Here is a 12,741-nt window from a genome sequence, read left to right on the forward strand (position 1 = left end):
TCACGTGGGCCACAAACTCTCAGACTTGGCGTTGGCGCCTCAAAGAAATCACTAAAACATAGAAGAGAACATTTCTTTAAAATCCATTTCAGCATAATTTAACAATCGGAGAGAATCAAATAATTGGGATACATGCAACGACTGTAAAAAGGATAAATTTATATGAAGTCATCGGTTTTCATCTATGTAATCTATAATTAAATATTGCTTTTATTTATGTTTTATTAAAGAATAAACTGTAAATGTCTCAGTGTCCGCTGCAAAATTGTGATTTTGGGCTGTGAAGCGCTCTCTGTTGGCGGTTTACAGTACAGCGCTTCAACACTCATATTTCTCCTGCCATGTGTTTGCTAGTTTCTCCGGTGGGCGCTGTTTTAAGAACATTATCCAGCTGCGCTGCTGCTGCCGTCATACTCGTAGCTCTTTTATGTAACTTAATCCTTCTAAACATTGATGCTTTCGGTTTGTTTTTAACAAAAAACGAGCTTCTGAATCGAAGGAGAGTGTCTCGGTATGTTGCTTGCTGTCGTTTTTTTTGCCAGACAGTTAACGTTACTGGAGTAGCTAGCTAACATTAGCTGGCCAGAATAAGGACTTTTGTTTTTCTAATTCTTTTTCATAACACTATTGTATATTCAATTAATTTGTCACACAGGGTGATGTTTACGATACAAATGAGCGAAACAAACTGTAAAACATACAATGAATACTTCAGGAACTCAAAAGTTTCTACGTTAGCTTTGAATATAACGTTCCTGAAACTTGTTGTTATGACTGGAAAAAATGCTGTAGACATTACTATTCAACTGCAGATTTTTCCTTTGTGTGTGTGTGTGTGTGCTTCGTTTGTACGGAATATAATAACAAGTAGCAGAATATACCAATAGCAAAAATACCTATTGTTTTCTATTCTTGTTTGTGTATTAGATGGAGGGAGATGATGGCGACTTCCCCCCTGAGCCATCAGAACATTCCCTTTCCCAGCGAGGAAGTGTGGCTTCCTCAGTCACCAGAGGTCTGTACTTTTAAGGTTTCATTGGTTGCTTTTTAGACCATATTCACTTTAATATAGCTCAGATCAAAGTTGACCTGACATGATCTGTGTTTTCTCTTGTGTTTCTCCAGCTCAGGATTTGTTGGTGTACTTGGCTAATGACAGTGCAGTGCACTTGACTCTGGAGGGTCTCGGTTGCATGAATGCGCAGGAGCTCGGCCGCAATGTTCGGGAGGCCCTCAACATTCCCAACTCCGCTGCTGATGTGTTCGCTTTCTGGTTCTGCTCTCCTTTGCTTGGTAATGAACATTCTTTTTGTGCTCTGATCAGATGTTAGACTAAAATAGAGCTTATGACCAATTCATATGTAGGTTACGAAGGCAAGAAAGGCACAATGATGGCATTTAATGCCTCTATGGCTGATTTGCAACTTAAGTGTTGGGAGGGGACTTCAGGAAGTCCTCTAGGCGTTAATGCCACCCACTGACATTTGTGAATTATTGAATGTCTCTATGAACAAAGACAGCTTTTTACTTACTGGAGACAGGAATACACAACATGAGTTTAAACGGCAGACGTCATGCGTTCACAAACATTGTAAATGGTTAGAAGAAAAAAGCCAGCAAATGCTGAAGGCATGCAGACTATTGGATGATAACCATAACAATATTATGCTTATAATAATCATGATCATTAAGCTAGTCCATACTATTATCAGTAAGAACCATAGAGGCTTTGCACTTATGTCAAGATTTGGTCAGTTACCCGTATGTATGGGTCATATTGCCGATACCTGGATGTAATCAACAGAATGAGTTGCACAGTTAATGTACTACTAAGCAAGTTGTTCTGGTTATTTATGCTGTCTAAACCATGAACAAATAAAGTGTATGCTGCTAAATCAAATGCAGAAGGACTTGGAAAGCTGGAAAGGATGCAATATTTTGAAAAACTAAATGTAATAGGTATCAGATAATAGCCTATTTATTTCAGATCTTGACCTAAAATTAGACCGGAGAGGGCTGTTGTCAAGATTTTTACCCTTGAAAATCCTGTATATTTTGGCCAACCATGAGTACATTTTGTCCCTCAGTTTTTTTTTTCTCTTTTATGCTTTATTTGCATTCTAGATTAGTACTCTAAACAATTTTCTGGTCTGACCTATTAGTACAGCCAAAAACATGATAATAATTGTTTATTTTCACCAGCATTTATCAGCAAAATATGTGAGTTTTGTTTGGTTTAGTGGCGGCATGATTTAGATTCTGTGCCTTCAATATGGCCAATTGATGGTTTGTCATGATAACAGTGTCATTGGATTTAGTTTCTTAACTATTTTCCCCCTGCTAACGAATTATAGAAACATTAACATCCAACCGCAATCACCCTGATGTTCAAGAGCTCGACCATTTAAAGGTGAAAAATTTGCAGAATGAGTTCAATTAACAGAAATATGTTGTTTAATGTGGGTATTAATATAATTATCAGTATAGTTATCATTCTTGGTGAGAACAGATCTTAAAAGCAGCATCACACACTTCCAGACTTCATTCAGAAACATGCACTTTATGATTTCTTGGACCGAACTTAAAGTTTCCCACCCTTAGCCTAATTTCCTTGTTTTCTGCTTAAACAGAGCTGCAGTTGAAGCCGAAACATCTGCCTTACAAGCTGTGTCGTCAGTGGCAGGACCTGCTGTACCGCTTTACCGAGGCCCCTACAGAAGACATTTCTTTAGGTATACTTTTGTGTTTGTTTTTTTCATGCTTCCCCCCACCTGAACAGTTAGATGTCTAACTGTCTAACTCTCTATCTTTTTAAAGATGAGCCAAGTCTGCTATTCAAACGAAGTGTTTTTTATCCACGGGCAAAAGAACTTCAGGTATTGAGCACGTTTTGTGTCTTGTATTGTATAGTTCACCAAAAAATGTAGATTCTTTCGTTATTTGCTAGCCATTGTGTCTTTTCAGACTAGTATTTGGCTTCATTTATTGTGTAAACTGAAGATATGAAAACAGGAATGTCTCCGTTTATATTTAAGCCTAATCCACACTTCAACTTTTCACATTGCAGTTGTTGCTCAGATTGCGCAATATGACCCCTGCGTGGGAAATTGTGCAAAAGCAGAGGCTCATTTGCATTGTATCAGATGTGTTTCATGTTGGTTTGTACACATGTTATGTAAGACTTTGCGCTTGATTGAACGTTTTGGGCTGGGCAGTGGAGGTCATGAGCTGCTTATTGCTCTGAGCCTTCATAACATGAAGGGATCCAAAGAGATTAAGTTGGATAGCATTCATATAGACAAGCCAGATCTTCGTTGATTCTCTGAATACATATCAGAACATACTGTACACATCAGGAAATAAGAAATTACACAAATAGGATTTTTTAGAATTTCTGCTACAGTCATGAGCTGCTTGTTTTAGTTACTTTTTAATACATATTTGTTTTGTATTGTCAGATTGAAGATGAAGGAGTGTTGAGACTGCTTTATGATGAAGCAAAGATGAACATCTTGGAGGGTCGGTACCCATGTGACCCAGAACACTGGCTGACACTGGGTGCATTGTCCTGTGCCATAGAGTTAGGGACTGAACTAGACGACCAGGCTCTCACAGCAGCAATCAGGTGATCCCATGTGATTAATATAGAGGTTAATGGTCCTGTGTTTCTAATTAAAAAAGGTTAATGTAAAGTTGTTCAGCAAATGAATGACGTTTGATGTCTTCTTTTTTGGGATATTAATTCCAAGATTGTTTGCACTTACAAACGTGTAGTCAGTGCTTCCCACAGGTTTAAAATATACTTGTGGTGGTAGCCGGATTGAAACACGCATAAATGGTTAATAACATGCAACAAACAAAACAACTATATTTTTATTATATGACACTTTTATACACATTTTCTCTTCAGTGGGTTAAAAATATTAAAACACTATTAAAATAAAAGAAATCCACTATTTCTCCTACTTTTATGCTATTTAGGAGCCATGTGCACCCACTGACAGGTAAAGGCTGCATGCAATATATTAACATCATTAACTTAATAAAATATACAGCAAATGAGAAATAAATAACAAAAAATTAATAAAAATAGGCAATAATGCTAAAAATTATAATAATTACTAGGAATAAAAAGTGTAGATTATTTAAATAAGTCAAATTAGTTGATTAACCATTTCTAATGGTGTTCAAATATTTTGCAGCCAGTATATTTTGTTCTCACACACAGAACCAGCAGTAGGAAATGTGTGAGAAGATTTTCTACTGGTTAATTGATCACGACTGCTTGGCTTTTTTGGGCGGAAAGAGTGTAAAAGGATGATAATAATAGTATTATTCACATGTCACCACCACATATACTAGGTTATACCGTTATTATACCTGGGCGACTCGCCCAAGTAAAGTCTATGTGTGGGAGACACTGGTACCTCGCACATCAGAGTAAAAGGAAAAAGAAATCAAGTACCAATAGATGGATGCTTCTCTCCAGTCTTACAGTCTAGGCAATTTGGTTTTCGTTTCATAACCCTTTTAAAATTGTATATATTCATATTTTTGCATTTACTGTTTGATGTTTATCTACTATTTATCAATTACTTGTTGCAAGTTTAATCTCGATCCTAAGATTAAATTATTTTCAACAATTGTGGTATAATTTTTTTATTAAAGGAAAAGTTCACCTAAAAAATTACTCACTATTTACTCGCCCTCAAGTGCTTTCAATTTTTATTCTGTTGAACACTAATGAAGATATTTTGAAGAAATAAATACTATGGAATCCAATGGTTACAGGTTACCAGCTCTATGTAAAAAATATATGTTTGTGTTAAATGAAAGAAAGAAAATCAAGCAGGTTTGGAACAAGTACAGAATTTTTCCTTTAAAACTGATCTTGAAATGTTGTAATTAATTGCAGTTTGCCCATGTGATGTTATTCCAGAGAGAAGAAGCTGTCCTCATTCCTTCCAGCCCATGCGGCTCTAGGAGGAGGAGGTTTTCTGTCCACACTTCGGGGGAGAGGCGGGAGGAATGCAGAGATGGAGCAAAACCTTGTAAAGGAGTGTCGTTCAGTCTGCTCCTCTGCTGCTAGCGGCTCCAGCCAGGAGCCCATCGCTCTGCTGCGCCAGTACCTCAGGAGCTGCCACAACCTGCCTTACTATGGGTAAGATCCCTGTTATTTTGATGCGGATCATTATTGTAATCATCTGTATGTCATTATGTTGTATTTATTTGTTATAGTATATTAACAATATGTTATTTATTAATGTTATATTATTTATGTTTTATTTATTGTGTTGTAATTTGCTTATTTATTATTTGCTATATCGCATACATTTGTTAATGTAGTTAATAAATATTAAACCTCATTTTCTGTACTGAAACTACATGCTGAGTAACTGATATTGTGTTTTTGCAATGAATAAAAATCAGCTGGCCCTTTTAATATGGCTGTTAATGTCATCTAAAATGGTTTTCAACACTTTAGAAATGTTTAACACTGAATAAAGCACAACATTGTGAATTTTATGAGAATGCTATGAGCGATTCAAAGACAACAAAAAATATTTGTATTATTTTTTAGCTGGGTCAGTGACAATTTTGGCAGGGCAAATGAAAATCTCATGTTTTAACTCTGGCAAATGTTTTTGCTTTGGCAGATGTGCTTTTTTCGCAGGTGAGATCGATAAGCCAGCTCAGGGCCTCCTTCACAGAGGTGGGCGTAAGGCTGTGAGTGTGGGCATCAGTCTGGAAGGAGTGTATGTCATGGATGTTAAAGAGAAGCATGTCCTTCTGGGGCTGAAGTTCACTGAGCTTTCCTGGGATCACAGCTATCCAGAGACAGAGGGAGACTCGCATATTCTCTGGCTGGAGTTTGATGGGGAGGAAGCTGGCACCCCTGTCAATAAGTTATTAAAGATTTACTCAAAGCAGGCGAGTACACACTTTATGACCAATGCATAGTTAACAACTGGTATTAAGATACATTTTGGCTGATCAGATCACAAGATGGAGACACGTTCCCGTTTACATCTGGTGTTTTCTTTGTTGCTTTTTTTTACTACTTTACTGATGTTTTTAAGGGAGGGCCTAAGGTTGGTGTTTGTGTCTTTTTGTTATTTATTTGATGTAATATTTCAAAGTAAGCTTGCATTATTCATAACTTGAAGGTGACACTAAATGCCCATTTCAAAAGTTGATCTGATTCTTTAGGGTCTTAAAAAGCCTCTATTATACATTAAAAAGGGTCCTATTTTGTTTTTATGGGTCTTTAACAACATACTGATATGCATGTAAGATCAAAAAACACTTTCATGGTCTTATAATATGAATTTATTTTTACCTAATTATCCCAGCAACTCCCATATGAATCGTTCAGCCATTTATTTGTTCCTAAACCCTTTGATGACCTGTTGCGATTGGTCGACAGCGTTCAGCGACGGTAAAGTGCGGTTTATCAAGCCCCCGGGTCGCCAACATTGGTATAGGATCTGATCGCGGTCCGAAACATGCTTCATAGTAAACTTACTAACACCACAGTAAACAGTACCCGGTTCTTAATAGTGTTATTCAGACACCTCACCCCCGAAAGCAGTGTAGTTAAACACCAGCGTATTGCTCTATAGTAAAATAACTCGCATTCAGTATTAATCCACACAGCAGCAAAAGCTAAACTATTTCAAACCTTGACCGCTGCACGTGTGAAGGAACAGCTCACGTTGGCCAAAGCAACGGCAAACGGCAGTGGAAGGCGAGCTCACAAATGCATTTAAACCCAAAACAAAGCAGCATGCATCGCGTTTTCAACGTGGCATTAGATCACAAGGATCACATCTCCAGCCAGGGGGTTGTAGCGCTCACCAGCACTTCTCCTCAGCATGCAGCAGCCTGCCTTTGTTTGACTTAGTGCCTAATAAACTGGCCTTATTTTGCACGCACCCCTGGTGTATTATCTATCCATTACAAAATAGAGAAGGAAACTAAATTATGAGCTGTGTACTGAAGTTCCTGTCCAGCTCTGTCAAAGTCTCATACAGCAGTAGTCTTTTCTGATCCTTCCTTAAACAAATGAATCGCCCATTGTAAGCGTGTAGACTGCTGAATCACTCCTTTCCCTCACACTTCCAATAATATCCAGGTAAGCACAGCGTTTTCATGACTTAAGGATCTGTCGTTGCTGCTGTGTTAGTGGGCGGAGCTGCAGGTTTAAATTTTACAGTTTTCGCATGCAACAATTGGGCGGGGCTTATTTTTCGTAGCCATGTCACGCCAAAACGGCTAAAGACTCGTTATGTAGACTAGTCCTTCTAACCACTATGAGTAGACTCCTTTTTTTTTTTTTTTTTTTTTTTTTTTTTTTTAACAGATGAATCGATAGTTGTAAAAACTGTCCACTTTTAGATTTGAGCCTTAGCTAGATATTTCACTTATCTTAGTACACTACATGGAAGGTCATTTTCAAAAACCCATAATAGGGGCTCTTTAATAAAAAGTAACTTGTAACTTACTTTGGTTTAACATTTCAATGCTAGTCTAAAATAAACTCCATTTTTCTCCTGTCAGAGCAGTATTGCTTTGAATGACAATGGTCTGCTGCTCACCCCACCCCTCTCAGAGGGGGATCAGGAGTGGTTGGTCCATTCTTGAGGTAGCAAAAGCTGCTCACAACCTACTGCTGACTCTAGTCTGTATGACTGACATGATGAATATGTGAAGCTGTCTTTCCACACTATAATAGCAAAATCTGTGATCACAACAAATTATCTCGGTCATGTATTATGGACATATATTATTTGTCTATGCTTGACATTGCAGCCTGCCATTTATCAATGTCAAATGTATTCAAACGAACATCTAACATTATACATGAAAAGTGACACTGCAGGATTTTACAAATGCTCAGCTGCACAGTTTATGTGCTAGTTAGTGTGAAACCACAACACCACACTGACAAAGACACACCTGCACATGAGAGGGTAATGAAGGCTAAACACGAGGCATCTGAAACTGGTGTTTGATAACAATAGCCAAACAAAACAAATATCTTGCAAAGATACTGACTAAAAGCAGAAAAACAATTAGCACCATAATTAACCACTTTACTTTGAGTTTACAAAAAGGGATGGGGAGGAAGACGGAGTTCATAGTTGCTTGGATTCAGGCACATGTAAAGAACTAGCTGGATACATGTAAACTCGCACGAAATTCAAGCAAGTTAATCATGGCACATAAATACACTTTGACTGTTTCATCCAATAAACCCTTGTGTGCTGTTGGGAATGTGTTCATCCACTCTGGGGTGATTTTCAAGTCTTAATTTGGCCACAACTTTCTCTGTATTTCAGCAAATTGAATGATTTTTGGTGAATTTATTTTTGTTTTTATGAAAATGCTTTGAAAAAAAAGCTCAACAATACACTGTAGGCAGATGTACTACCCTTTCATTATGTTTGTGGCTGTTTTTGCCTAATTGACTGCCATTATAAGTACTAAGACTTTTTTTTTTTTGATTGCTAAGCCAGGACACCATATCATCATGCAGTTTTGATCATTACTGTTTTTCTCTTTTGGGAATAAGTCAAATCTAAATGCTTTCAAACCTAATACATTAATTTTCATGTGCTTATTTTGTTCATATCTGTGTATGTAAAATGTAAATATTAATTTACTGTTCATTTTTATTCTCTAGGCTGAACTTATGAGTGGTCTTATCGAGTTTTGTGTGGAGTTACGCTCTGTTAGTGAGTCAGCAGCCACAGGTACAGACGGTGAGGTCACGCCTTCCCATGAACCTACGAGTCCAGAAACCAACAACAAAACCAGAGAGCGACGGCAGGGGAAACTGCGCAGACAGAACAGTGTGGTCTGTAGCCGAGTCCATTCCCTGAGCACCATCAACTATGTTGATGACGGTATAACTCCTTAAAATCATTTTGTTATGACATCTTTTTTTTATTTTTTATGGAAGTCTGTTCCCGCCACTAAATAATAATAATAATTAAAAAACTATAATAAAAGTCAGAATTTTAAGTTGTGACTTATTTTAACTTCTGACATTATAACTTGGAAATCTGACATTGTATGACGGAATTGCGACTTTATTACTCGGAACTCTGACTTTATAACTCGAAATTGCAAATTTATAACTCGGAATTGTGACTTTATAACTGGAATTGCAAATTTATAACTCGGAATTGTGACTTTATAACTCGAATTGCAAATTTATAACTCGGAATTGCGACTATAACTCGGAACTCTGACTTTATAACTCGAAATTGCAAATTTATAACTCGGAATTGTGACTTTATAACTCGAATTGCAAATTTATAACTCGGAATTGTGACTTTATAACTCGAATTGCAAATTTATAACTCGGAATTGTGACTATAACTCGTAACTCTGACTTTATAACTTGGAATTGGGAATTTTTAACTCAGAATTGCGACTTTATAACTCAGAATTTTGACTTTAGAACTCGGATTTGCAAATGTATAACTCGGAATTGCGACTCTATAACTTTGTGATTCTGACTTCATAACTCGGAATTTCGACTTTATAACTCGGAATTCTTTATAGTTTTTTTTTTTTACTTTTTATTTTTTATAATTCAGTGGCAGGAAGGGGCTTCCATAGTTTTTCCTATTTATCATACAGAAATAAAGACCTGGGACAAAGCTTATTTTAATTTTTCCATTGTTTCAGGCAAAGAAATCAAACGTTTGAAACCCAAAAGAGCAGCTTCTTTCTTTACAAGGCAAGCGCAGCCTCCCACTTACTCTGCTGTTCAGGTGACTGAAAGTTTAGAGCAAGGGTGAACCCAGGCCTCAACACTGCCCTCTTCTGCCCGGTGACCAAAACTACATCTGTCCATTGAGATTCTTAGAGACGCAGTGCAAAACCATCTGAATGGACAGATCGGACCAAGATCACAGACCGAAGAGCTGAACCACTATTTATAGATGATTTGTGCATGATGTCGCAGGTTTAAGTTAAAGCTTTTTCTCTGTTGGCTGTTAAAAAATAAGAATGTGAAATTAACTTTTCTTTTCCGTCAAACATTTTGGTGTAAGAGCAAGGCTAAGGGAAGCGATCTGAAAGCTCTGGGTCGGTCACTGTTCTGAATGTAGATTCTACTATGCAACCATCAAACCAAACTACATCCCAGTGGCTGTACATCAATAATTCCTCACTTTGATCCACTAATACTGCTAAAACCAGACCTGCTGCACCAAAGGAAACAATCAAAGCCTTTAGTATAGGTTGAAAAACTCCTATATGCAAAACCAGCGCTGCAGTTTGTGGTAAAGCATTGCAATGACAGCATAAAGTGAGATTCTGAATGTGTGAAGTTCTTTTCTGTCCATGTTTGCATATGCAGACTTCAGACTTCTACTGAGCAGCAGGACAGATGTGAGTTCTGTTAAATCATGGCGATAGGTTGAGATTGTTCACTAGCTTGTTGCTCAGGAGAATCAAGCCTTTCTGATGGAGTGCACTGTAATGCACTGCAGAAAACAATCCAGGTGATTTATTAGCATAATCTGCATTTGTAAAGCAGAGAGAATGTTAATACATGAAATTACGAGATGATTGGAGGCTTGATTAATCAATGACAATGTACGTCTGCTTTTCAATTTCCTGATGCTTTTCAAATGTATGAAACTCTAAGCATACTGTATTTTCTTGTCTTTAAGAATTTGAATGTACTGAATCTCTGAATATTTTTTTTTAGAAAAGTAATGGTAACACAGGGCACAGCTTTAAAGAATAGTTCACCCAAAAACAAAAAAGATATTTTGAAGAATGCTGGTTGCTGACACGTATCGACCTCTATGGAATAAATGACTTAGTCAATGGATGCTTGCAACCAGCATTTATCACAATATCTTGTGTGTTAAACAGAAAAACAACTTGAGTAAAATTAATTCTGATTTTATAACTTGGAATTGCGTCTGTATAACTCACTCATTGTGACTTTATAACTCAGAATTCTGAATTTATGACTCGGAATTGTGACTTTATAACTCAGAATTGTGACTTTATAACTCTGAATTCTTGCTTTATAACTCAGAATTCTGAATTTATGACTCGGAATTGTGACTTTATAACTCTGAATTCTTGCTTTATAACTCAGAATTCTGTCTTTATAACTTGGAATTCGGACTTTATAACTCGGAATTGCAGCTGTATCACACGGAATTCTGACTTTATAACTCAGAATTTTTGTCTTTATAACTCAGAATTCTTACTTTATAACTAGGAATTCTGACTTGATAACTCTGAATTTTGACTTTATAACTCAGAAATCTAACTTTATAACTCAGAATTGCGGTTGTATAACTCGAAATTCTGTCTTTAAAACTCAGAATTCTGACTTTATAACTCGGAATTGCAACTGTAACTCAGAAATCTGACTTTATAACTCGGGAATTCTGACCAACTCGGAATTGCGACTATAACTTGGAATTCTCTTTATAACTCGGAATTCTGACTTTATAACTTGAAATTGTGACTAATTCAGAATGCTGTTTTTATAACTTGGAATAGTGACTATATAAATCGGAATTCTGACTTTTATAACTCAGAATTCTGTTTTTATAACTTAGAATTGCTACTTTACAACTCAGAATAAAGTCGCATTTCTGAGTTATAAAAACAGAATTTAGATTTAATGATGAACTATCTCTTAAACTTCTGATCAGTACAAAACATCTTGTTTGATCTGGTAACGGAAGCGGCATGCTAATTATCGGGCGTCATCTGATCACCAGCCTCCAGTTACCTGCCCTGTATCATTATTACCAAGCAGTTCATGGTTCTGTTAGTCTGAATTGTGTGTAATTAATACATTGTTGAAATTACGCATTTTGTTTTGGTATTAATGTCAATGTGCTGCTTATTTACAGATGAACTAAATGTTCATGTATCTGTAAAAGCTTAATGTCAAGTCCTGTTGCCAGGTCTTTACTTACCACATCTCTGTATATTTATCCATGCATGACGCATCTGTTGTCTTAAATTGATTTTGTGGTGTGCATGTTTTTGTACATGTTTCTTTATCCATTTATACACTTGTAAGAAGAAAACTTTAACCTTTTGCATCACGTGCTGAACTGTGAAAGAAAAACGGACAGCTGAATGGTGTAAAATGAACAGTACACTCTGAATCGTCACCCTGCATTTCTGTATTCATCATTTATACTAGAATGCTTAATCCCAGATCATCTGTGCTATTGTAAAGTCATTTTTTCCACTCTAAATTGAATGCAATGTTTATATTGTAGTCTGAACATCTGTCATGCACTTATGCACATACTAACAGAGCTGTAGATAGTCACGTCTGTGTTTTGGAAATACAAAGTTGTCAGTACTAATTTAAAGTGCCTTTTTTAACATTTGATCTGTTTATGTTGTTTTGCTGTCATCTGTCTTTTGAAATTGTATTTCCACTATCTTTTGTTGTTTGTGATGTTTTCTATACCAATTTCACTACCAAACTTTTGTGACTGTAAAATTAAAGGAATCCATTTATATGCAGCATTAAACTTTTTATTCCTGCTTTGTACTAACCGGCATAACTATCAGTGAATCATTTTCTGTATAATGTATTTTGTAATGATGTTTTATTTAATCTTTACCTGCAACAAGGTCTTTGATGTGTTGAATCTTGAGAAAAATGATGAAAATAAATTTAATGACTAAATATTGTCTATGTTGTCTTATACTAGCTTTTTTGGTAAAATT

The 12,741-nt window shown here is 36.4% G+C and overlaps 1 protein-coding gene across 2 annotated transcripts; it reads left to right on the forward strand.

The window, feature by feature from the left end:
- Window positions 1-352: 352 nt before the first annotated feature.
- On the forward strand, window positions 353-12,700 carry frmd8 (FERM domain containing 8). Of its 2 annotated transcripts, none has more exons than XR_015500459.1 (10): window positions 353-511; window positions 928-1,015; window positions 1,126-1,293; window positions 2,631-2,732; window positions 2,818-2,876; window positions 3,459-3,625; window positions 4,940-5,161; window positions 5,658-7,001; window positions 7,041-8,909; window positions 9,700-12,700. XR_015500459.1 is itself a non-coding variant. In NM_001423780.1 (10 exon segments), coding segments are annotated over 9 exon segments (1,416 nt in total). In that variant the 5' UTR covers window positions 368-511; the 3' UTR covers window positions 9,813-10,353.
- Window positions 12,701-12,741: the final 41 nt, after the last annotated feature.

Source organism: Danio rerio, chromosome 10 (assembly GCF_052040795.2).
Source record: "Danio rerio strain M-AB ecotype USA chromosome 10, GRCz13ab, whole genome shotgun sequence".
NCBI classification, from domain to species: domain Eukaryota; kingdom Metazoa; phylum Chordata; class Actinopteri; order Cypriniformes; family Danionidae; genus Danio; species Danio rerio.